The sequence below is a fragment of the Crocuta crocuta genome, unplaced genomic scaffold (assembly GCF_008692635.1).
Source record: "Crocuta crocuta isolate KB4526 unplaced genomic scaffold, BGI_CrCroc_1.0 scaffold17, whole genome shotgun sequence".
NCBI classification, from domain to species: Eukaryota; Metazoa; Chordata; class Mammalia; order Carnivora; family Hyaenidae; genus Crocuta; species Crocuta crocuta.
In genome coordinates, this window is record NW_027532041.1 from 7405781 (window position 1) to 7432913 (window position 27133).

At 38.0% G+C, this 27133-nt stretch overlaps 2 protein-coding genes across 4 annotated transcripts in view; one reads left to right on the top strand and one right to left on the bottom strand.

Moving 5' to 3' along the window:
- ITGA4 (integrin subunit alpha 4) overlaps nt 1–23334 on the top strand; it is an 88783-nt gene extending 65449 nt beyond the window's left edge. The window contains exons 18-28 of the mRNA XM_077776378.1: nt 7081–7231; nt 8627–8722; nt 9408–9487; nt 9819–9908; nt 12745–12835; nt 15383–15490; nt 16289–16414; nt 17010–17129; nt 18990–19088; nt 19464–19583; nt 20185–23334. Of these exons, the coding sequence (XP_077632504.1) occupies nt 7081–7231; nt 8627–8722; nt 9408–9487; nt 9819–9908; nt 12745–12835; nt 15383–15490; nt 16289–16414; nt 17010–17129; nt 18990–19088; nt 19464–19583; nt 20185–20286 (1183 nt within the window). The 3' untranslated portion in view covers nt 20287–23334. The remainder of the gene's footprint in view (nt 1–7080; nt 7232–8626; nt 8723–9407; nt 9488–9818; nt 9909–12744; nt 12836–15382; nt 15491–16288; nt 16415–17009; nt 17130–18989; nt 19089–19463; nt 19584–20184) is intronic.
- Nucleotides 22700–27133, bottom strand: part of CERKL (CERK like autophagy regulator) — a 108504-nt gene continuing 104070 nt past the window's right edge. For all 3 annotated transcript variants that reach the window (XM_077776381.1, XM_077776380.1, XM_077776379.1), the window contains 2 exons: nt 23452–23624; nt 22700–22781 (listed from right to left, as the gene is read on the bottom strand). In XM_077776381.1, the coding sequence (XP_077632507.1) occupies nt 22700–22781; nt 23452–23624 (255 nt within the window). The remainder of the gene's footprint in view (nt 22782–23451; nt 23625–27133) is intronic.

Below are 27133 nucleotides of genomic sequence, written 5' to 3' on the forward strand. Positions count from 1 at the left end.
ATCTTCCATTTATTAGCTGAATGACCTTTTCAGAGACGCCTTATCACTTTTGTAAAACTCTTTCCTCATTGATAAGAAAGTAAAATTGTACCTACTCTATAAAGTTATTTTAAGATAAAATGCAATAATGCAAACCAAGCTCCTAGCACAAAGCCTGCAATATGTAAAGATGCGTAACAGTTACTATTGATAACATTGCTGTTGGCATATGTATAGCTTTTGATTTTAAAAAAAGTTAGGGCATCTGGTTGGCCCAGTCAGTTAAGCTTCGGACTCTTGATTTCAGCTCAGGTCATAATCTCACAGTTTGAGATTAAGCCCTGCCTCAGGCTCCACACTCACAGTGTGCTGGGGATTCTCTCTCTCCCTCTGACTCTCTGGCTCACCTGCACACGCTTTCTCTCTCCCTCTCCCTCTCTCTCCCCTCTCCCAAATGATAAAAAACATTAAAAATTTTTTTTAATTAAAAAAAATTTTAGTTTGGCCGTAAAATGAAATACTGCCAATGAATCCTAAACATTTTCCACACAAATTTGGTTATTTGTCCAAAGTTTAATGCTTCTTTATGTCCCAAGAAAGCCGCTGATTGACTGGGTCAGAAGTTGCTAGTTTCACAAGGTTCGAAGTGCCAAAGACGCCAGTGTAAGGTGTAAGTCCCACATCTTTTGTATCAACTAGGAAAGTTATAGGCTATTTCTGTTAGGTAAATGATAACTTGAGAAATTTTCAAATGAAAACTCTTCATTAATTTTTAGGCCCACAGTGAAGGGTTCTGACAGATTGCTTTGCATTCTGATAAATTGTATGCTATCAGACAAATATGCCTCTCTCACATTGAAGTGCCCTCTCCCTTCTCAGTAATAGTAAGCACACCTGACCACGTGTTCTATACATTCCCTTGAAAAGAACTCCACCGACACTAATGGTGTTTATGTGCCTCAGAGCTACAAACCTGCTTTAGGTAAATGCATTTATTTCCTCAGTAAAGAACATGAGTTCTTAGGACTGTGGTAGCAGACTGCCTAGAGCAAGCTACACAGCACGTAGGCACACTTTGTCTCATGTTTTCATTAAGTGGAGGCCTTCCCTGAATGTCCAAATTCTCAGGACAATAAACTCCAATCAAATGGATTTGCACTGCAAAAGATTAACAGTTAGGATTTTATCAAGATCACAAACCTAATAGCAGGTATTAGCCATCACGTAGGCACTTTAAAATCCAGTCTTTCATTTGGATTACTGATGCAAATAACACTACTTCCCTTTTCTACCTCAGTCATGTGTCCCAGACCAGTGGTGTAGGCTTTTCCTGAGCAAGTGGTGTTCATATCTGTTAGGAAATGGTTTTCACAGCAAGTACCAATATTTGATGAAGACTGCCTTAAACAATGAAGGCAATTAATTGTTTTGCATAAGAAGCAGGAGGTGGCTGTAGGTTCAGGCTCACAAAATCTGGACACACATGGTTATATTTCCAGTTCTCTCGGCTTGTCCCTCATGGTCACCCCATGGCTGTAGCAGCACCAAGATTCCCAAAGAAAGAAAAGGGGCAAGAGTAAAATTCTGGTCCACTTGAGGCTGCCTTTCTAGGAAGGGAAGTGCCTTTACAGATTTCTTCTTCTGATTAATGAGACCTTGTCGTGTGTTTATCCCAGAATCTATCATGGTGGAAGGAGAATGGAGTCGTCGTAGATCAATCCTAATTCATTCCCTAAGGCTAAATTAGGGGCTTCTCTTCTGCAATATCAAGGGAATACTGCCTTCTGCCTCAATAATCTGGTGTTCTTCTAGCAACTAAGAAGGAAAATTACTGTTGGGTGGACAGTGGGCAGTGCACAACATCTGCCACTATGCTGTTTGTCTCCCAAAGAGCAAGTCTAACAAAATGGTCCATTCTTAAAATAGAGATGGTAGGAGTATATGCTTCACTGACCTCAGAGCTTTGGAAAGATGAATTATATGCTTTATACATGAAAACATCCTAATTACTAACTGTATCCTTCAATCTATGTTCTTCTGTACCTCTTGGGACCTCAGTGAGTTTGCCCCTATTCAAATGCAGTCTTCTTAAATGTCAGTTAACTGATATTCTGGTTGATGAGAATTTTCCAGTATTTTCTTTTTTTCCTGAAGTCACTAGTAAAGGAAAAAAAGGACAGTTTCTCACATGGACCTATAGGCCATTTGCTGCAGGCTGGGTTTTTGTCAAAAATAAATGAGTCCTATACCTTGACATAAGTACATTATCAGTCTACATGAGATTTTTGTTCTAATATCTTGATTAAAAACATATTAGTTATAAAGCACTAATTCATCCTTTCAAGGCAAACTGCATTCATTACACTAAGACTTGGGGAGAATTTCTCACAAAATAAAACCGTATCGCTCACTCAAGGAAAGCCTAGAGCCTGGTGCTGAAATCCATCCTTTTTCTATCTTTCCTCTTTTACTTATTAAGTTATAATTCTGTATGTACACAGTACCTTGATTTGTTTAAATTATGTGGATTCTCGGCTGCTTTGTAAATTTCAAGTGTGCATTATGCATGTTTTAATGAAGAATGAGCTACGATTCCCGGGGAAAGCTCTGGTTCAGCCTTGTCGCACTTCCAGATGTGCACCTGGTCCTTTATTATGTCTCCCATAAAAAGCTGGTGGGTATCTTTCTGACGGCACCTTGTTAATGAATCAAGATACAGTAAGATGTATATTAAGGTGAAAAAAGTAGAATTGTAACTATGGTAATGTGGCAAAATAGCTCAAAAATGGAAAATAAACCAGGAGTCTAGCCGCTGAAATGTGAACATTGTGTTTCTCTTTAATTTGCTGTTGTCTTGGAACCTGGCTGCTTATGCGGTACTTTCACCTTCTGTTGCTTGTCGAAGTGCCAACTTCTTTCCCAAAGGTGTTCAGTGACTAATTCTGGCTTTGGGTACAAGCCAGAATATTTTATAAATGTCTATTTCTAGGCAGCTCTTCTACAAGTCTTAATTAAACTTTAATGTCAAGCTGAAGTTTACTTTTAGAACCTCTTAGGCTTCTGTAGCTGCAACGGGATTGTAGAGCAGTGGGGTGGTGGAGGGGGGGTGGGGAGGAGAAGGGACGTAGGACAGCCGTGTTCTCGTACCTTTCCTCTCTGCCATCTAACCCAGTGCCACCAAGTAGATGCGTACTTACATAACACAAAGGTTTACAAAACAGGAATGAGTAAGTCACAAGCATTCCCTGAGATGGTGGGAAGAATGGAGCTTGCCGCCACACAGTGGGGTTCTTCCACCTGAAATGCTAGCCATGGTTTAGAATGACTGTTTTGTTTAGTTGTTACACAGCCTTCCAGAAAAGATCCAACTTCTCAAACCCAGGGAATAGAAACTAGAGCTGCTATGTCTGAACGTGTTCCTCATTCCCTTCTCCTCGATGTCTCTAGTACCAGCCAAGGAATTACAAGGTCCAAGGCATCATTTTCTCTGATGCTGCGTCTGATGCCATCCAAAATAACAAAGCCTTTGTTGTCAGAGGGATACAGATTTTAAATATAGCAATAATATGTTGTATGCTTATTTTGAAACCAACTGTACTTCTCAGATTGGTCTCTGGTACAGCCAGCAAACTTTTTCCATGAAGGGAAAGATAGTAAATATTTTAGGCTGTGTGGGACAGAGGTCTGTCTCAGCTAGTCAGCTCTGCCATCATAGTGTGGAAGTGGCCACAGATGAATGAGCATGGCTGTATTCCAATAAACCTTTATTACAGAACCAGGCAGGGACCCAAATTTGGCCTTTAGGCAGTTTTTGAAACCATACTGTATGTATGGTACATTGGCTTTTTACATGACAGTCCTGTGGTATGTTTTTATTTATTGATATACTGTAGTTCCCTATATTTTATTAAATATAATTTGTTGGCATAGTTGAGCTGGTTGCCAAACTTAACCAGATTTAGAGATTTTCAAGGGTTAATCCTGGGTTGATAGACTATAGGGGTCTGCTCAGAGACAGACTAACCCAAAAGAAATACATTTATATGTTCACCAAAAGACTAATAGCTCCAGACTAGAATTGCCCAAATTCCCAATGATAATTGAATGGATAGATAAAATGTGGTATCTTTACAAACTGAATTATATACACCAGTGAGCACAAACAATTTAGAACTCCATGCATCAGTAGAGATTAATGTTATAAGCAAAATTTTAAGTACAGAAAGCCTGATATGTAAAGATTCTCTGTGATCCCACTTATATGAAATAAAAAACTGGGCAAAGCCAGTACATACTGATAAAAGGAAGATGATGGGTGGGGACAATAACTGGAAGGGAGTGGGCAGAAGATCCTCTCTCTCGTGCTGGTAATACATCTTCATGATCTGGGTGCTCCTTTCTTAAGTGCATTCAGTTTGTAAAAATTCACTGAGCTGTGTTCTTAGAATATGCATATTTTTCTCTTTGTACTATCTTGATAAGTAAGTGTAAAAGGAAAGAAAAATGAGGATAAGAGGGGAAGAATATTTAGGTGTAAGTGAACTGTATTTGAAGTAAAAGAGTACGGATAAGTGTCTAAAATTTGCCCATTCTGAGGTTCATAAAAATAATTTTCAAAAACCATACTCTTTCCAGGATTGAGATTGCCATTAATTTATTGGTCAATTCAATAATTGCATTGCCACTACAATGTTCAGTTGTGTGATGGGGTACAGATCATATGAATGTAGATGTTCACTTAAGGAAACACTTGGAATTTGTATACCATCACAGAACAGAGAACCATGACTATAACTTGGTAGAATTTATAATGATGTTACTGAACTTTTTACAAATAGGTATCCAGCATTTTCTCCAATTTTTCTGACATTTCTTCTTTAGTGTTACCCAACCCTTTAAAATGTTTGATACAGTTATATACCACATATATATTTTGAACACTAATTGTGTTTGCAGGCTCTGAGAAAGCAGTGGTAATCATGATCTAGCATCTTTTTTCTAGTATAACTTATTCTAGGGATGAGAAGAACCAGACCGTGTGAAAATACTTCCCAGTGTGCTCTGGGAGAGAGAAGCCACTTTTGTTAGGAAGAATGCAGTGCTGGTTGATAGGGGTTAGCACTGAGTATCCACGGGAAAACTTCTGAGAACTAGTAACACTGACACTTCGCTGAGTCTTGAACAAGAACAAATCACCCAGAGACGTGAAGAGGGAAGATGTTAAAGGGCAGAGAGATAGCTTGACATAAGATACAGAACGCAGGTCTTTGGATCCTGTTTGCAGTTAAGTATGGCTCAAGCAGAGGAATGAGGTGTGCAGTGTACAGTGAGGCCTCATGTGCCATGCCAGTAAGCTAACAGTCTGTCTTGAAGGCACTGGAGTACATTAAGTGGGTGCATGACATTATCGAGTTTGATTTCTGGAAAGTGGTCCTCTCTGGCCGTGTGAAAACTGCATTGGAGACGGAGGACTTGAAAAATCAGTTAAAGGTATAATCCACGTTAAGTCATGTTCAGTCATGAAGTTGTCATACCTTTATATTTAAAAAATCCTAAAATTAGGTAAATCTAAATAATCAGAATGGTAAAAAAGCAAGAAGTGGCATGCCTTTGCTACCCTCAAGCAAAAGTGGTTCCCTCCCTTGGTTTTCCAGAGCTATTGATTCACAGCTCCTTTCCGTGTATTTATAATATTTGTTTACATTTGTTTATTCATCTGTCTTTTACTATATATGCTCTATAAGGGTGGGAATTTATTTTTGTATCCAGGAGTAATGAATATCATTATATAACGACCTTTCAATTACAGTTGATCAGTCATTCATGTGTCTTCAAAGCATGTTTTGAAACCTGTTCTTAAACTCCATTCCCAAACACACTTTGTTTGAAATCAATTCAGAAATAACTATTAAATGCAGGCTGTGTGTTTAGCATTCCCATAAATAGTTTATCCAAACACTAATCTTCTATACAGATGTTGATTAGAATGATACAATGTAAACATGGGGAAACATTTTCAAGTTGCTAGGTGAATATTTACCTTTGTAATTGTTATGATTATCCTCACCTGATAATTAGCCTTGGGTCACATCCTTCACTGGTTAAACCAAGTATTCTAAATTTTAAATTACTCAATATTTAAGAATGTCTGTCTTTAAGGAGAACTTACAGAATCATTGTGTAAAAGTTTTCTTTGACTCTTCTACTTGTCTAATTGGTAGAGATACTGGGCCTTGGAGACATTTACCTTGGGAATTTAGAATTTTTTGGCTGTGGTACTTTGAATAAGCTCCTTAAGCCTCAGGTTTCTGTATATCAAGGTATTGATCTGTGGATTTCGTGGGCTATGGATGAGCCAAACCTCAGAGTAGTAATTATTACTATTCTACAAGGTGACTGAGCCTTAAAAATGCTAAATGACCTCCTCCTGCTCCAAAGAACTGGGGCCAGGGCTAGAGCTTGAACTCCCTCACGTGTCTAGATTTACAGCAACCTTCTCTTTCCAGTTCATGGGACAATGCAGCATGGCTGCAGTTCTGTTTTTAATTTGGTCTAGTTGTTGGTAGAGGTGGCCAGCCTGCCTTAAGACATTAAGAGTAGTGCAACAGACTGTAGGGGCCCCCACTTGGTGGGCATAGCAGTCCTTTTCATGGGCTGTGCTCATTCCACCAAAAGATCCTCTATTTTGGTGGAAGTAGTCTCTCTCTTCTCCTTTTCCCCTATTACTCTCCACTTCCCCCTTTGGTTTGGACAGCAGCAAGTTCAAGGTCTTGTCAAGGGTAAAGAAAGAAAAAAAAATCTTCGCTTTTACAAAAAAATACTGTGAAATATGAGAAAAATATGTTAAAGTATAGAAGAAGTGAAACAGAAAATGGAAAGCAGATTTGCTTAATTATAACTGATTAAAAATAACAAACTGCCTGGGTAATAGTTGACTGAATTTATCTGAAACATGAAGAATTGAGTCATTTTGACAATGAATTTGCATCTACTTGAATGAGGTCATCTCCCCATGGTGTTTTTCCAAATTAGTATTTTATGCTCAGGATAAATGAGATGAGATTTTTATTTCCCAAATAATAACTAAATATCAATTTTTAGGCCACATGAAAATAAGACCTATCTTGCTGTTGGAAGTATGAAGACATTGATGTTGAATGTGTCCTTGTTTAATGCTGGAGATGATGCGTATGAAACAACCCTGCACATCAGACTCCCCTCCGGTCTTTACTTCATTAAGATTTTGGATCTGGTAAGTATCAAAACCCATAGTCACATTCACTTTTTAAACACGTGAAAATGGTATAATCCATTTCATCAGTGGAAGGTCTAAATATTTGGGGTAGATGCAGGCTAGGCACTCAAGCTTCCATTGATTTTTTTTTTTTTTAGACTTCCTTCTTGCTCCTGATTAAAATGACAAGTTCCTTAGAATCTGAGATCAAAAGAGTTAGCTTCCTGCTTCCAAATGCTACTGTGTGAGAGACACAACTGTCCAATTGTCCAAGCAAGCTGCTTGGGTGCCATTGCTTTCTCATGGATAACATGCTCGCTTGGTGGTATGATTCTGCTCTGCTCGGCTGGGATCCCTGCACAAGCAATATCAGTCCTCCAAGCTGGGCTCGCAGAGTTTCCGCTCTGCATTTTAAGTTCACATGCCCGGCCTTATTCCCAAAGGACTTCCAGAAAATACCAAACAACCAGCAATTCTCCACAAATTCTGACATCTTGGCACCAACCAGATCACAGGCAACTTCTCTTTTCCTACGGGAGTTTGAAGCACCTAGAGACCTGTTCTTACCACCATGCCTCAGTCCATTAGCAAGGCATTAATAGGGTTGATGTCAAAGAGAAAAGCCTCAGTCACTTTCTCTTTAGATGCCTGTCTTATCCCTTAGCAAATCTACTCCTCTCTTATCCATAGGCCATCTCTTCAAACCAGGGGCATTTAGAGAGGTCTTTGACTTCTCAGAATTAAGTTACCCTTTTCTCTAGAGCATCGGTAGCCTATTTGCAATAGTATGAGAGAAAACTCAAATATTCAGATAAATATACATCTATGTATATAATATACCTTATATAGTATATATAGCACATCTATAGTATATATACATGTATAGTGTATACATCTATGGTATACAGATAACAGTGTATATATACATATGTCTACAATGTGTAGAGAGATATATATTTCTATGAATATTCAAATATATATCTTATTGTGATGATAGTTATTACAATTATATACTTTGTCACATTCTCACATCTCAGAAAAAAGAGGGCCAATGAAATACGGACTCCCTGCTTCAAGATTTTTCAAGGAACTGGACCTTGAATTAAATAGAGAATACAAACAGGGATGAAAGCTACAGGTCCAGGAATTATTCTGTGGAAAATTGACATGAGTATTAAAATATACTGATGTATGTATATCCTTGTACTCACATATTTATAAGTTTTATATTTATTTACCTATTTATGAACTGTGTTCTTATTTCTATTTAGCCCCAAAGTAAACAGAAAAAAAGTCTTCCAGGAAAGCAAATTCTTCAGGAGTGATTTTCTTTTAAAAAACCATCCTTTAACATATGTTACAAACTTCTGGTTTGCTTCTTACCTAAACCAATTGTTTCAATTTTCTTTTTAGGAAGAGAAACAAATAAACTGTGAAGTCACAGACAGCGCTGGCTTAGTAAAACTTGACTGCAGTGTCGGTTATATATACATAGATCACCTATCAAGGGTAAGCATTTAGCATGTGTAATTTTTGCTTACTAACATGAATATAAAATATTTTATTTCTTCTACATGTATGCCACATGCAAATGTATAATTTACCATTATTATTTATTTGCTTAGAGCAAGTAGCTAGGTGATGAAATAAAACTCCAACCAACTGGGCTTGAGATCTTTGAGACTGTGTTTATATTCTTGGCAATGTTCACTGTAAAAAGAAAAAAAAGCGGGGGCACATGTTTGTGTCGAGATGGGCATGTGAATGTGTGGATCAGGATTCTGCTCCCCTGTCTCACCCTTCTCCAACACTCCCCCACCCCTCTCCACCCCAGGTGGTCCTATCTGCCAGGCATGTTACCTCTGCTATACAAAAAGGTGTTACTGGCAAGAGTCCCCACTCAAGTTGTTAAAGCATCTTTAATTTTGTCAGTCTGGACCTGCCTGTCTTTACATTTAGAGGAGGCTTTGTCTCTGAATGTCACTTTTGGAAATGCTGGTGCTTTAAAATTGCCACAAACCCAACAGCTTCCCCAGAGCTTACAGCCTGAGTGGTAGTCTATGCTTCCAGAACATCGTCTCAAATCTGCATTCCATAGACCATAAACATTAAGGGAGATCAAAATTCAGATTATAAAAAATATTATTTTTAGATTTTTTTTAAAAATGGGCGTTTCCCTCTCTGTGTTTTACAGATAGATATTAGCTTTCTCCTGGATGTGAGCTCACTCGGCAGAGCAGAGGAGGATCTCAACATCACGGTGCATGCCACCTGGTATATTTCATTGTGAAAAAAAGAGTTGTGCGAAAGGAAATGGACCCCTGACTTCTGGGTGTGGCGNATTATGGAACTGTATGCAGGAGAAAACTTCTCTTGTGTGATCTAAGAAAAAAAAATCTGTCTTTGGAGCAAATACACTGTAAGTAATGGAAGCAAGTTTCTGCCAACCCTGTCATAAACATTTCTTACTACCACATCTGCTTGTTTCTCCACTCCCCAAAGCCTCCAAGTATATTAGGTATACATGGTATGTGATTAGTTCTCTCTGAAGACGATTTTTATGCTTGATGGATTCTAACAGGGTGTCTTCTGTTTGCTTCTGTAGTGCAAATGAAGGGGAAATGGACAATCTGAAGCGTAACAAAGTGACTGTAGCAATACCTCTCAAGTATGAAGTCATGCTAACTGTTCATGGGTAAGTAAATACTGAGGCCTCCTGTAAAGCTGAGAGCTGATTTTATTTTATTTATTTTTTAATGTTTTACATGTTTATTTATTTTGAGAAAGAGAGTATGAGCAGGCTTAACGCCGTCAGGGCAGAGCCGGATAGAGGGCTCTATTTTACCAACCACAATATCATGACCTGAGTTGAAATCAAGAGTCAGATGCTTAACCCACTGAGCCACCCAGGCACCCTGAGAGTGGATTTGAAATTCTGTTTCTTCTTACATTATTGGTCCAAAATATATTTAAGGTTGTTTTTTTTTTTTAAGGAAGATCCTGTGCCGTTTCCATCTCTCAACACAGACCTTAGTGTTGCATTCCCTTGCATATCTGTTCTTTTAATGCAGTCTGTAATCATTACTGAGACATCTTCAAAAGAGTACCCACTTGGAGATCTCTTACTGGAAAAGTCCCCTCAGCCTCTAGTAGGTCATGCCCAGCCTTTCAGTTGTATGCCGTGCAGCCAGGGGCCCCAGTGTGGGGCCGTGTGCAATTGGAATGGATCGTGATCAGTGGCAAGTGTGAAGTTCAGAGAAGCATAAGCTTGGTCAAATCACCACTCTCCAGAACCCACATCTACCTATGTGCCAGCACGATTGGGTTCTGAGAGAGCCAGTTGCAAGGTGTCCCCTGTCTACTCTATGTACCTGTAAATTATGAAGTTTCTCACTTAATGGCCCCAGAGCCAGCATTTGCTGGTTCCCCAAGATGTTGGTTATTGATAGTGTGGACCCTCCTTGGATTCAAGAAGGAAATGTGTGGAGAAATGTTTAAAGGGTATTGAGAGAAATCTTTAATGATTTTATTGGAAATGATTCAGGCTATTAGTCATTAAAACCATATTTTTAAAGGAATAGAAGTTATGAGATACCAAACACATGGACCGATGAGCTTTTCTTGTTGCTTTAAATAAAACCGTCACCAATCATTTTTAACCACCTGTAGAGATGGCAAGTAATTAAATAAAAATAGAATGGTGGGGCACCTGGGTGGCTCAGTTGGTTAAGTGTCTGACTTCAGCTCAGATCATGATCTCATGTCTTGTCGGTTCAGCCCCTGTTGGGCTCTGTGCTGACAGTTCAGACCCTGGAACCTGCTTCAGATTCTGTGTCTCCCTTGCTCTCTGCTCCTCCCCCACTCATGCTTTGTCTCTCTCTCTCTCTCAAAAACAAACATTAAAAAAATTTTTTTAATAAAAATGTCTGCATTGGAAATAATTGAATATTAAGTTTGTGAGATAAAACAAGCAGAAAAGAGAGGAAGCCCTTTAGGAGAGAACCTAGTTAGTCAAGGGAGAGCAGAGAAGAGCTGATGGCATGTTTCCTGGTTTTGAAGCCTCATCTGACCTCCTTTTCTTGATTTTTCTTATGAGGAGTGACCACCTCTACATATCTCATCTCTCACCTCCTTTTCTTGATTTTCTGATGAGGAATGTCCTCCACATATGATTTTAGGCAAAGAATGTTCTGTAAGCATAAAAGTGCCTAAATCTATAGCATTTCAATATTTCTGTGTAACCAGTCTCTAATGTGTATTACTTCACATTAGCTGACAAATGAGAGCAACTGGTAGAGTTGGGATTGCCCAAGAAAAATACTTCTTAAAATTCATTACTGACGTATATATCTAATCCCAGGCAAAAGAATGACAACCTTGTATTCTTAACAAAAAAGTTTACCATACTTACTGATCTTTGAATTGTTCTCCAACCTTGGGTTTCATTACAAATGGCCAGCAGGAATTGGATTATAGGAAGAACTTGGGCGCCTGGGTGGCTCAGTCAGGTTAGTGTTTGACTCTTGATTTTGGCTCAGGTCATGATCTCACAATTGTGAGTTGAGCCTCATTGTTAGGCTTTGCACTGACAAGAACTTGCTTGGGATTCTCCTCCACCTCCCCGCTCTTTCTCAAAATGAATAACTTTAAAAAAAAAAAAAAAAGGAACTCAGGGGTGCCTGGGTGACTCAGTTAAGTGTCCAACTTTGGCTCAGGCCATGATCTTATGGTACATGGTTTCGAGTCCCGCATCGAGCTCTGTGCTGATAGCTCAGAGCCTGGAGCCTACTTCAGATTCTGTGTCTCCCTGTCTTTCTGCCCCTCCTCCACTCATGCTCTGTTTCTCTCTGTCTCAATAATTAATTAATTAATTAATTTAAAAAACTCAAAAATAGATAAAATAATTTGATTTAAAAGATTTTTTTAATGTTTTATTTATTTCTGAGAGAGAGACAGCGTGAGCAGGGGTGGGTCAGAGAGAGAGGGAGACACAGAATCTGAAGCAGGCTCCAGGCTCTGAGCTAGCTGTCAGCACAGAGCCCCACGCAGGGCTCGAACCCAGGAACCGTGAGATCATGACCTGAGCTGAAGTCACACGCTTAACCAACTGAGCCACCCAGGCGCCCCAAAATAGGTTGATTTATAGGAACATATTAGAGCTGTAGGGAAAACCTAGGAATTTCTCTATTTGTCAAATTGATGTGAATCATTTGGGAGCTAAGAGAGAAGGAATGGTCAGTGGACTGAACCAGGCAGTGCTGGAAAGACAAACAGAGGATATGAGTGAGCAGAGATATTATCATCCAAGTCAGAGCACATGGTTTTCTGATTTCATTACATTTCACTAAAATTCTTATCTTACCAAGAAACCAAAAATATTCACTGATGCTTAGGAGGCATTGCATCTATAGTCTGGAATATAGTCTTAAATGGCATATTTAAGAGAGCTGCAATAATCCAGACCATAGAGAAAGGCTGTTTCTAATACCTCATCAAGGAAGACAATTTAAATTTGAATTTGTTTCTTTCAGATTTGTAAACCCAACGTCATTTGTGTATGGATCAAAGGAAGAAAATGAGCCTGACACGTGCATGGCAGAGAAAATGAACTTCACTTTTCACGTAAGAGAATTTGATTGTTTTGATATTTGTAACAAACTGAAAGCTTGTTCCTGCTGCGTGGCTCCACAGGACATCATATGCTGTGATGTCCCTCAGCCTAGGGACCCACCATGGCTGGCGGGAGCACAGTTACTGATGGCCTTTCCTCCTGGGTTCTGGCTTTTCCCCTCACCCCTTATCTTTGTCCTGTTTGAAGCCCACAGTTCCCCACAATACAATGGGCAGGAACCAGCACAGGAATGGGAGTAACTGCTGAGTTAGGCGAAGTGATGGGAGGAACCGCATCCACTCAAGATGCACACAGAAATCAGGATAGGCCGAGGGAAAGCATTGATGGGTGTGAATCCATCAAATCTCAAGCTTTTATACAAGCGCCGACGTTACCCAGTAAAGGACTCTCTTACCTCTGGCATCTCCATTTAAGGTCAGCTTGATCAGCCTTTTGGGCCACAGGTAGATGACCTACAAGTGATATGTCATTTATCAAATAATCTTTTTAAAAAGAGTATCATCATCCCAACATATTAATATAAAGCTCAACCTTTTTTTTAAATGTTTACTCTCAAACTGAATGTTTTGGTGCATTATGGTTGGTGATGATTAGAGATAATGAATGGCCACAAAAGGCATTGCTCAAATATTCTTAGAGCCATAGAACAATCTATAGAATGTGAGCCTAGATTTACGTGTTTTTTTTTGTTTGGTTTTTTTTTTTTTTTGGGTAAGGCAGAGCTTTTAAAAATGGATGTCAGAATCACTTGAGGTACTTTTTCAAAATGCAGATTCTGGGGCTTTGCCTCTGATCTGGAAAACAACCTAGGAATCCTACTGAGTCTACATATACCCAACTTTGTGTTATACTAGTTAGTATACATTAGTGTTGAAAAATACAGCTCTCTATTTTGAGGTCCCAAGAAATGTTCCTGTCAGAGTGTAGTGGGAGTTTGTGATCTGATAAACTAAAACAGAAACTGCACTAGACTCTAGAAGTCTATTTATTCATTTACAGTTAATAGTTTTTTCCAGTTAAATTACAGTGGAGTGACTGGGACTGGAGGTACTTTCAGTCTGTAGGCCTGGTGAGTCTGTACAAGTTTGAAAACATTCTTAGAGGTCTCAAGGTTATTAGGCAAACAAAGGTGAAGAATATTTTAGGTTAGACTGATCATTTGCTGGTATGAGGAAGACCTTGTCTGAGGGTCTGGCGGTGCTGGGTACCCACTGCTGAAATTGACTTTCATAGCTGTCCTGCGCCTCCATACAGTTTTCACAGGCCAGGAACACATCTGTTCTTCTAAGGCCTGTGCATTCTAGAGATTACTGCAAATCTGTGAGTCATGCTGTTTCATTCAGATTCTGTGGAATATCAGATATTGGATTGGTTTCATAGTTACATGCCCAGGTGGCAATTATTTTGGCCCAGTTTCCTTCTTCAGGGAGCTGCAATCCCCAAATTTGTCAATAAAGAAATATCTACCTATGCGCTATTCTTATTTATTTAGAGAGAGTGAGAAAAACACACACAGAGCAAGTAGGGGAGGGGCAGAGCGAGAGGAGGAGAGAGATGTGGGGCTCAAACTCATGACCTGAGCTGAAACCAAAAGTCAGATGCTTAACCAACTGAGCCACTCAGGTGCTCCATACCTATGCATTATTCTTTTTTTTTTTTTAAGATTTTGTTAATGCTTATTTATATTTTGAGAGAGAGGGAGCACAAGCAGGGGAGGGGCAGAGAGAGAAGGAGACATAGAATCTGAAGCAGGCTCCAGGCTCGGAGCTGTCAGCACAGAGCCCAATGCGGGGCTGGAATTCATGAACTGTGAGATCATGACTTGGGCTGAGGCCAGATGCTAAACCAGCTGAGCCTCCAAGGTGCCCCTCTATGCAGTAATAGCTTAAAAGGCTAGGTATGCATTACTATTAAAACCCAATAACCTACCCCTTTCTAGATTTTCTGAATGTATCAGCATTATCATTACTCTGAACTAAACTAGATTCTTATTTACTTGCTGTGATAATGATTAATGATCCTCTCAGCAGAGTGATTTTGTGAAAATAAGACTGAGAATTAGAATACCTGAGCTTTGGTCCCAACTCTTGTCACTTTTTAACCATCTTAAGAACATCATTCATACCTCTGAACCTTTTCCTGAGATGGAGAATAATAAAATGTTCAGCTCACCTCATGGGACAGTTGTAAGGATCAATTGATCATGGTTTATTTAGATACATAATGCCCCCAACAAATGTATGCTGTTGTCTTTTTCTTTAGACTATTTCTGCAGTAATTATCAGCCTGGATATCTTGGTCTAATCAATATTAAGGAGAGTGCTAGGGATAATGAATAAATTATTAGCAAACTTTTTTAAAGTACTGAAAATGGATATTTTGTCTCCTTTTGCTATGCAACTGCCAACTACAAACCACCATCACTATAAATGTTGCACGATAACACATGCCTTTGCCTGAAAGCTCATTGATATCTGTACCTACATTTATGAAAAATATTCTTAAATTGCTAAAAAAATTTTTTTTTTCCTCATCAGGTTATCAACATTGGCCATAGCATGGCTCCAAATGTCAGTATGGAAATAATGGTACCCAATTCTTTTATCTCACAAACCGAAAAGCTCTTCAACGTTTTAAATGTCCAGGTAAAAATGGGTTCCTTCCTTTATTCTAAGTAATATTGCTAAAATAAATAGATCTGTTAATGTGTTTGAGTCCCAGCTCTGAATTCACAATGCACTTACTGAATATACTCTGAATATTACACATTACGTAGAACTGTAGGATTGTAGGGACTTTTGCATTTGATGCATACAATATACAACAGAACTCTGCTCTAACCTCTTCAGTGCATTTTCTTTATGAAATGGCCCTGTGGAAGTGATTCAGTTGGTGAAATTCTCTATGAATCTTGAGGCCACTGTTGGAAAATCAGTATTTCAGCCTTTTTCAAAGAAGAATTAATATTCTTATGTTGATGATTATATCAGAATTGTTTTATCTTACCATTTGCAAGACAAGCAGTCAACAGATAAGTCTGCTATGTAGATTAGAGATCTAATTTTAAACTTTCTCACTTGAATTCCAGATTTATATGGTAGGACATGCTGATATGACACGTTATTGCTTTGTGTTTAAAACCAAGGAAATGTTTAATGTCAGGCTAACGTTCAAATGTTCATTTTTTACATTGCCTTTAATTCCCGTAAGCTTAGGTCCTCTATCACTTTAGCACCTGTATCCAACCTTGTTAAAATTTTGCTGTGTTTTTGTGGTTTTGCCATAGAGACTTAACCTTTCCCAAATAAATCCGTCCGAAAGATCTTTTCACCATTTCAGAAATACTTGATATATTTTAGAAAAGGTAAACAATTGGAACATTCAAGACCATGTAGCTTCTGCAGTTCTTTCCAATATGGAGTAACATTCTTCTGTCTTTACAGACGACTGCTGGAGAATGCCACTTTAAAGATTATCTAAGAAAGTGTGCATTGGAGCAGGAGAAAGGTCCAATGGAGACCCTGAAAGACATCTTCAGATTCTTGTCAAAGACTGATAAGAAGCTGTTGGTAAGTTTCATATTTTTAGTTTGTAGATTTTGCTTTCCAACACATAGAACTGAAACAAGTTAATACACTTGCATGGGAGGAATAGACATATTTGGAGAGACAGATCAGAGTTAAATGTATACTATATGGCTGCATTGCATTATTTATCTAACCAGTGCCTACTTTGTGCTGGCCAGACATTGTTCCAGACCCTGTAGAAGGCCAAGATACAGTACTCAGCAGAGCAGACTTTGTGTCATGAGATTAATTTTTCACTCTTCATTTTAGTGAATTTGTGGAAAAAAAAAAAACAACCCCAGGGAAGCAATCTTCCCTCCAAATGATCCAAGCTTTACAGGGAACATGGAACATGTGACTTAGCACAGCTCTGATTAGGAGTCTTTGTTTTAACTGTCTCAAAAGGTTGAGTTCATAAGAACAATGAGAACACATGCTTCAAGTTCAAATACTTTTAATTTATAAAACATTCATGTTTTGTTTAAAGGAAGATAATTTTCTAAATTCCACTAATGGGAGATGTTTAATTCCATGTAAAATATTTTAGGCATCTTTTTAAAAAAATGTTTTAATGTAGCTTTTTTGTATTTTTTTCAAGTTCTGCATAAAAACCGATCCATACTGTTTAAATTTTTTATGTAATTTTGGGAATATGGAAAGTGGAAAAGAAGCCAGTGTTCACATGCAGTTGGAAGGCCGCCCATCTCTTTCAGAAATGGTAAGTCTAAAATATAAGGACAACTTTGTGGATAAGTTTATACAGAATCTACAGATTCAATCATCTTTTTTAGGTAGGATGGTTGTGAGGCGTCATTCAAGTAATTAAGAAGGTATGAAAAGTAAAATTGGGAGTGGAACGCTAAAGGTGTTTCCATTTATCGCTTTAGCTGAATACATTATCTAAATGATATGGATTTCATAATTAAACAGGTTAGTATGACTGTAGAATAGACTATGGACTAATTAAGAGGTTTATTTTTGGAAAGTGCATCCAACTGCTTATAAGCCTTGATTAAGTACAGAAATGGACTACCTTAACATAGTATGTAACCTTAAGGGGTTTTTTTCTAACCTACTTGAAATTATACTTAAAAACTTAAGAAGTAAAACTAAGAATGTCATAAAACCCAACTAAAACATCAACATTTATCAACAGTAAAACACAAACATACGATAACAAGAACACTTAAAATTTTTGAAAAGTTGAATAAATGATATATCTTCGACATCTTCCTAAAAATGAGTATGCGTATTTACGATTACTGAGATAAAATTAGTTTTATCTGGAATTCTGTTCTTCCATTTCCTCATCTGATAATCTCTTGCAGGGGTGTTGCAGACTAAATGAGATCCTTTTTTTTTTTGGTAAAGCATTTAGTGCAAGGCATATAGTAAGCCAAAGAAAATTGGTAGTTTTATTTAAAGAGGAGTATCTGAAATCACCACACGGTGGTCAAGAGAATGGAACAAGAAAAGATGCACTAGGTAGGGAATTACGAAGTCTGCTATAGTTCCAGTTGTGCTAAAAACTAAGTCATGAGACCGTCAAGTTATTTAGGCTTTGGCAGTTTGCCGCCTTCTACTCTTGAGGTCCAGGTTTCTAAACAGTGGGCACTGTTGGCATTTTGGACCAGATAATTCCTTGGTGCCAGGTGCTGACCTGTGCCTTGTAGGATGTGGTAGCCGTGTTGCTGGCCTCCACGCACTAGACGCTGGTACACCACCTCCCCAGTCCTGACAGTCTGGACACTGACTGTCCTCTAGGGGACAAAACCACCCCTCTTGGAAGCCACTGCTTTAATAAAGTATGTCATTTATTTTCACCCCTAAAATTCTCCATGTTCTTTCCAAAACATTAAATAACATTTATACATTAGCTTTAACTTTTGAGGGTCAGAGACTTCTTTAGGAATTTTACTAAACAATATATTCTCATCTGCCTCAGTGAATACATATGAGAAAAAAACCCTTAATTTTACATGCAACTGTAAAAGATCCTTACAGTCAGTGTAGCCCATCCCCAGCTTCCCAAGCTCCATGACCCCTTGGTTATAAAGTCCCTCTGTTAGCTAGTAAAGCTCAGAGTTCACCTACCAGATTTTATATTGGAATGCTATAACTACTTGTCTCGTATTTTTCCATTATGGCATTAACCTATGTATTTTACCACAGCAGCAAGATGACAACACTTGTTTTAAAAAATGAAAAGCCTACATAGCTTAAGTTTGAGGAAACATTTATCAGGTGAAGAAGGTCATCTTTGGGAAAAAGATTCCATATGTAGGAAAAAATACACTGCTTATCAAATATTTAAATATTACAAATATCTAAATCAAGTTATCTGCAAAGTAGTCATGTTTAAAAGAATTTAAACAAAATGATGCCAGGAAAATTAATACCACGGCTGTGCCTTTGGAAGCAAAGGAAGCATTGTAATTAACTACAAATGTTGAAATACATTAGGAAAGGTAAGTTGTAAAAGCCTGAGATCATAGGTAAGGATCATGAGAAATTACTAGTACGTCTTCGTGAAATACTACTATGCGTCAGCTACAGTGATCTTTCTTTTATTAAACAGGATGAGACTTCAGCACTCATGTTTGAAATAAGAGCAACAGCTTTACCAGAGCCTAATCCAAAAGTTATTGAACTAAACAAGGATGAAAATATTGCACATGTAAGATTACCAGTTAACCTGAAACATTACAATTGTGGGGAAAAACTATTGCTGGGGTTTCTAGTCAGGAGAATAGATTGACTAGCTCTTGGAGGCCTTGACATACGTTACTGAGATTTGGCATTTTCCACAACTGGGGACGACGCAGATGGCTCGTTCAGGAGGCGAACTTGGTAGCATTAACTGGATGAAGAACCATGGTGCAAGGCCATCCTGCTCAACAGTTACCAGTGGTTCCTAGGGTTGTGAGAACGAGCAAGAGAAGGGGATGGGCTCTTCACACTCCTCCAGGAATCATGGGTTGGGAGGGGGGCTTCAAAAGGAATAGAAGCAACTTTTAAACTGGTGTCTCTATATTGTCATTGACTTATGTAGGTTTTCCTTGAAGGACTACATCATCAGAGACCCAAACGTCATTTCACAATAGTGATTATTTTAAGTAGCTTGCTACTTGGACTTCTTGTACTTTTATTGATTTCATATGCGATGTGGAAGGTAAGCCTTTAATAATTACCAAAGTCAAACCACTCAAAAACACCATTCTTTCACAAAGCCCTTTTGTGATTCCCAAGTTATTGGATTTAAATACTGCAGTACTTTTAATGTTAACTTTTTAAATTCCCAAGTGCGTACATAGTGCTGCTCTCCCATTTCTCCTGACTTCAGTACGAGTATTCCAACTAGAACACTAGTTTTGAAAGATGTTCTTGAAAAAATAATCTGGATGGGGCACCTGGGTGTCTCAGTCGGTTAAACGGCTGACTTCGGCTCATGATCTCATAGTTCATGAGTTTGATCCCTACATTATGCTGTGTGCTGACAGCTCAGAGCCTGCTTTAGATTCTGTGTCTCCCTCTCAAAAATAAATATTAAAATTAAATAAAACAGCATTTGGAAAACATTGCATATTATTTTTGATGTCCATTTTGGAGAGAGAGTGTCACTGAGCAGTCCTGTGGTAACAAAAATAATGCTCTTTAAATCCAGTAGTGCCCATCTAAATTTTACTGACTGCATGGGACAGTGACTTTTCAGGTATCTGATAGGAGTGTAATACGTTTGTAATACACTAGTGATTATGCAATGCCTTTTTCAGGTTGGCTTCTTTAAAAGACAGTACAAATCTATCCTCCAAGAAGAAAACAGAAGAGACAGTTGGAGTTACGTTAACAGCAAAAGCAATGATGATGATCAGTAACGTCTTTCCAATTGCGAGGACAACGGACTCAGGTTAATGAAATTTGAGACATTGTTTACAGCCCTGACCTCTCAGATTTTTTTCTATGTACTTCTTTTACTCGTGACCTTGTGACATACTGGGTCTCCATACAAATGAAAAATCCATGCAATGATTTATCTTCGAGACGAAAATAACTGCAAAGGGAATATTTAAGCTCTTAAATGGATAGGAAAACACTAAAGCATTCAATTTATTACAGGTAAGTAATCTCTCGAAGATACTGCGTCTGAATTCAGTCATATTGAGGAAGTAAACAACTCATTTGGAGAAGTCTTGGACTTGAAATATCATTCCTTTAAAAGAAATTATTTTACTGAAGCACACACATATGGTAAATAAATTCCGTATCTTGGTAATGATGATTGATTTCTAATAGGTCTTTGGGACTTGTTTGAAAGATCCAGCTAAGTATCTTCTCAGAACAGATTTCCAAGAGCTGTTCCAAAATTTTTGAATGAATAAAAGAAGACCACTATGCTTTAAAGTGGATTTTATCTTTAAAGAAAGACCTTTATTTGTAATACCTTCATGATGGGCTCTGAACGAACAACCATTTATTCCGCAGACTACAGGCCTGATGAGCAAACTTCAGAATGAACTTTTACACTGGTTTGGGCTTAATAATATGACCTCTGGATAATTGTTTATACAGCTGTGGATTTTTTCTTTCTGTATATATACATACATTTTTAAAAGAATATATGTTTATAAAAGTATAAATCTGCTAGTCCTCTGAGAACACATTTTATTAAGGGTGCCCAGGAGTAAATTTCTAAAATCCATTCTTAGTGAATTTTTTTTTTTTTTTGCTTATGAAAATAACAGTACCTAAAAATTCTAATTTATATTCTGAAACAGATTGTGAATGTTGCACTTTAGCTGATATTTCAAATATTAATACACTGATATATGTAAAATATGGAAACTGTACCTCACTAATGACTCTTAAAAATCAAAACTCTACAAAAAGCCTGATTAGAGGCCAGTATTTCATACAAATTAGATACTGTGTAAAATATTATCAAATTAAGCAAATGCGCCTCCATGTTTAGATGTTACTTTCTCTTCAAATAGATGCATTAATTGTGTTTTTATCAGGTCTATAAGAGCATTCTCTTCTGCATGGAACTAGAGGAACAAAACTTAGAAATTTACCGATTTAGCTTGTTTTCAGTGAGTATAATGTGACATGAAATAGAGGTTTTAGTGGTAAGTGGAATACTGCCATTTCCTTTGTAGATACTATCCTTTTTTGTAATAGACATGCGTATAAACTAGATGCTGATAGCTGCAGAGTATAATTTCAACTGTATTTATTTATTCTCTCTTTCTAATCTCTCTATAAGGAAGCTGTGGCCAAATTTTGAAAATCTGTTATTGGAAGTGATCATGCAGTTAGACTTCCCTCTAATTTATCTGTTAGGGACAAGATCTCTTTAGCTGAAGCCCCTGCCACCAGCTGTCTTTCTCAGAAAGCTGAAATTCCTAGAAGTTATCCATTCACAAGCCCTCCATCTGTAATTGCTGGCCCCAGAACAAGGCATTCAAGGAGTGAAACCCAGTCACCGAGAGCAGGTAGCCCCCTGAACTGTTTACCAGTAGTAAGCAAGCTTAAAAAAGTATCTTTTAAAACTATTAGATAAGCAAAAGATCTGTTTTTTCATTATATACAAAGCAAAGTAATTCTTTCAGGAGAACATCTGGGATCAGTAGTGGAAGACGATCCCTGAGGCAATTCAAATTTGGCTTTTCTCAGAAATGATAGCTTTTTGGGTATTACGGAGTACACTGAAGCCAATGTGCTACAACTGTGGGATAACAGGATTTTCAGAAGCAAAAAGAATGCGTCTCCTAGCCAATTTGGTATTTTGTGCGGTTTAAAATTTGTTATAAACTTCAGCTGTATTACGAATTGTAAATCACTGTAAAGAAAATCAGCAGTTTTCAACTCTCAGGGAATAGTCACAAAATTGGTATCATAGCAATTGAATTTTTTTTCCTTTTTGGCAAAAAATCTAGTACCTCATCAGGGCATCCTTATATAAAGTCCTGTCCACCTGTACCAACCACGCTATAGGAGATCTCACGTCAGGACTGATGGACTCAAATCCTGAAAAGTTAAAACAATTATCTTGAAAAATCAATTCCAAAGTAAAATAATTTAGATGCTTTACGTATATGAAATAGTTTCCATTCCAATACTTTCCAAAACTCAGAATTTAAATGGTTACATTTCCTATCTTAATTTTTAAGCTCTGGAAGCTAATTTTAGTAACAAAAATAGCAGTTTTAATTTCCTTAAAAAATAAGAATTTGGTTTCCTATTAGGATATGACCATTTTCCTTCACATTAAAATTCTATTTTGTAGATTTATAAACAATTGCAGTTAACTTTGGAATCATTCATTTCTTCCATGCTTCCTCCATAAAGATTGATAAGTCTTGGGTGTAATCTGTAAAAAAGATATGTGTAATTATGTCATCAACCTATCGTTGTTATCTTTAACACAAAAACCTATTGTTTGGTACCTAATACCCTACACCAATCTGTGAGCTAACAAACGTACAAGATTGCAGCTCTTCCATGAATGTATAACGGGGGCCCTGATAACTCAGTACCAGTAATTACCGTACAATCCAGGCATTGTGCCTCTAGAAAGCTCACAGCTGGGGGGGGGTGCTCCTGCATACTTCTCTTACCCTTGGAGTCCTAATGCTTACCAACAATGAGTCTGTGTAGTCTGAAACTTGTTTCTGCAAGTTGTTCCTATTACTTATACAGTATGTACAATTGTTTCTGCATCAAGTAAGTTGAATACTTTGGAAAGACTGGAAATTTCAAACATAAATTGTAATCCTGCATTCTCTGTACAGTTTAGGGTGAAAGAGAATTCAGAATGCCAATATAGAGCCTCATAAGATGTGGTTGAGTCTCTATGGAAATGTATTGGGTGTACATAACAACTGAATAAGTGTAAAATTATTTATTAAAATTGTACATCTGTCTTTTTATGCTTCCCTGACTAATTTTTAAAAAAAATCTAGTCATGACAAGAAGGCTTCAATTGTACTTAGTTGTGTGTCTACTGGTGGACATTTGGGTGGGGAAATAATTACACTTACCTAACATGGACCTCTGATGCAACTTCTACTAAATCACCATCTACGTTCCACGGGAAACTGTTTTCTGAAGCAGTTGCATGCTGTCCATCCTCCTCTAGACTGGGTACGCTATTAGTCCTCGGGCGAATCTTAACCTCTTCAACCGTGTAAGTCTCAACAAATGGAAAGTTGAACTAAATCAAACAAATACAAATCATCACGGTACTTGGTTTGTTTCTAACTGCTAATGAAAGGAACGTTCACGGTGCTCTCGTGCACATAAATATCAACATGCATGCCATTCTTATAGCTTTGAAAGTCTATTCCAGGGATCCCCAACTTATTTGGTAGATCTAGCAGCTGGCAGACTTGTTTTATGACCAATAGTATATGTTTATGCATTTGTATATGGTACCATACAATTTCCAATAAAAGACTGAGTTTTTAATACCTGTCGCCACAGAAGATTTATGTAATCCACTAGCTTAGTAACTTGTCAAATTGTTTGGGTAAGGTCAAGCAAACTCTAACATTCACACTTAGAATTTAATTAGGAAGAACCTAGGTCTAAGCTTATGAAGGAGCAAAGAGGAAGTCAATCTGATGTGATTTTTGCAGGTGTTTTCCTGCCTCACTTCACACTTTAAAGATGTATATGAGTTACAAGACAGTTGTTTGCTTTCTGAGCAGCCTAAATGGTACAAGGTATCATCTTCAAATTAAAATTTTTCTCATTTGTCTAAGGAAACAATGGAAAAAAATAAATAAGTATTCTCATAAATAAGATAGATAGCCAAATACCTTTTTAGTAGCAATTCACAATAACAACTCATTTATTTCACTTTTTAGGTAAACGACATGGCGTTTATTTCTATTGTTTCCCCCCCCCTTCCATATGTGAACCTCAGTGAGGTACAGAATTTTAAAAGTTGAAAGAAAACTAATATTTTCCCCCACACCCTTATTTTACATATGTAAGAAAATCCAGATTTTACAATTTGTACTGTGTAATGCAGTGGGTTACATAATGGCTTATTCTGGGTTTACACGGTGGCATCAGCTATTCTAATTGAGGTACAGAATTAGAGTGCCCCATGTAGCTGTCAAACTGCTTAGCAGTCATTGCATTAGACTTCCCCGCAACTCGGATATAAAGCCTTGGGGATGTCATTCTGTGAGAACTTGTAAAAAGAATGGGTTTTAAATGAGTCGTTAATAACTGGCTGTTATTGGTTAAATTGTATTCCCAATAAAGATACATAGAAGTCCTAATTCTTAGTGCCTGTAAGTGTCTGAAAAGAGGGTCTTTGCAGATGTGGTTGAGCTACGATGAGGTCATTCATTTGAGCCCTAATACAATATGGCTGATATCCTTTTAAGAGGAGAAAAGAATCAGACTGCAGCAGACAACAGTAAGCCAAGTGATGTCAAGAAGTGATGGCCACCACCCATAAGTCTGTCATCTTAAATCCACAGGTTTCATGTGCATACTTCACAAAATGAAGCTCCATGCATCCCAGCAAATTCATTACCTACAAAGCCACATTGGTAGATGGAACTTTAGGGAGCCATGAGCTTAATACCTCATCTGAGGGTATGTTTAAGATGTGACAGAAGTGAACAGTTAAAATTGTGACACATACAAGTGCCATGATGGTGTCAGCATAGAGCTAAAGGAGAGAAACAAGAGGGAAACAGGCTCAGGATATTGGGTGAGCTTCCCCTTTGAAGGGAGTCTTAACACAAGAGTTAGCCTGGCAGATAAGGGAGGAAGTTTTGGAGAGGAAGCATTTGCTTGAGCACGGAGATATGGCAATCACCACGCAACTACAGAAAAGTCAGCATACTGTAATATTGTAATACTGGTGTTTTGGCACTTATTTTTACATAAGATATAAATGCCTGTATTTGATATTTTTTTAAGACCTACATGGTGTCATGGGCTGAACTGTCTCTCTCCCCGCAGTCATATGTTGACATCATAACTCCCTGTACCTTAGAATGTAACCACAGTTAGAGATAAGGTCTTTAAAGGCATGATTAAAAGGTTTATAGGGTAGGCCCTAATCCACTATGACTGGTGTCCTTATGAGAGGAAATTGGGACATACACTAAGGGATGTGCACACATACAGGAAAGACCATGTGAAGACATAGCCAAAAGGCAGACATCTCTAAGCCAAGGAGAGAGGCCTTGGGAGAAATCAGACCTGCCAACACCATCTTGGACTTCTAATCCTCAGAATTATAAAAAACGATTTCTGTTAAGCCCCCCAAATCTATGGTATTTTTCATGGCAGTCCTAACACACTAGTAAAATGGCCAAAACACAAGAAATCTGGTGAGGATGGCCAGAGGTGAAGCTGCAACATAAGGGCCAGAAAACAAGGACCATATATTCTATGCTGAGCAAATTGGAGATCATCTTGACAAGAGTGAGCAAGGCACTGAAGGATTAAGTGGGAGAGACACAGGTAAGTGTTTTAGAAAAATCCCTGTAAAGTGTGGAAGACAAGAGCAGAAAAAAAGGAAGATCAGAAGGAGGTTGTTGTAAATAAGGGATTAAGGTTCGAATTAAGGTGAAGGAGATATTTCAGAAACATCGGAGAGGAGCACCAACAGAACTAATTGGACTGGTTGTGAGGAATGAGAGAGAGAGGAATCCAGAGTAACTGCAGGATGGGTAGAGCATCACACCATTGCCCTGTGTAGGCAAACACAGAAGGAGTACCTTTAGGGGAAAGACAATAAGGTCAGCTGTGAACATGGCGGAGTCCAGATGCGTGCGTTTCACAACTTGAGCACACAGGAAGCACAGAGGTCCTGTGGATCAGCAGAGAAAACAGAACCCTCCAAACTGTGCAAAGCTCAGATAGTGGTTCAAACAAGGGGAAGGGCAAACTCAGGACAAGGTATCACAGGAGAACTACAGGTGGCACACAAGACCTCAATGAAGCATTAACATTTAAGGATCTTAAACTCTCTACCAGAAACAATGGTGAAAGTAAATGGAGGAATGTAGCACAGAGGAAATGGAGGCCAGTGAGAGGATAGACTTGAAAAGAAGGGTAGTATTTTTCTATTTTACACAGAGATGGGGAAGGCAAGACTAGTCACCCCACAGATGGTGGTTTTCATGATGCTCTAGAATTGTTGATATATACATAGATTCAGTTCACCTGGCAAAAGATGGTTCAAAGACCTGGATTGTGTCTCTCCTGAAGCTGAAACGCCGTGTTTTCCTTTCTGGATACCACAACTACTATGAATTAATGGATTATATAATCTTACCTATATGTGGTCTTTAATATTACATGATTTGTATAAATTTACATTTTTGAAAATGTCACCATAAAGGAAAGAGACTAAAAGACTAAATTTATAAACAAATGTATCATATTAACATTGTTTTAAAGCAATGATCTTGGGAATCCATCTACTTACGTATATATACCATCACATCCAACATTTTTAGAATTTGTCAAAAAATCACAGAGCAATAGCATGGACTTCATTTTAGTAAAGAGCTAAATCAGAGTTCAATCTAATGACTATGCTCCCTCCCCCGCCCCCATCCCTACACATACAGTTTTTCCATCAAAAACAAGACATGGCTGGTAAGTGGGAAAGTCAGGTTATAATATATCTTGCAGAACATGTTCTCATTTTTAAAAAAAGTCTTTTCCTATAGATATAGAATTGTA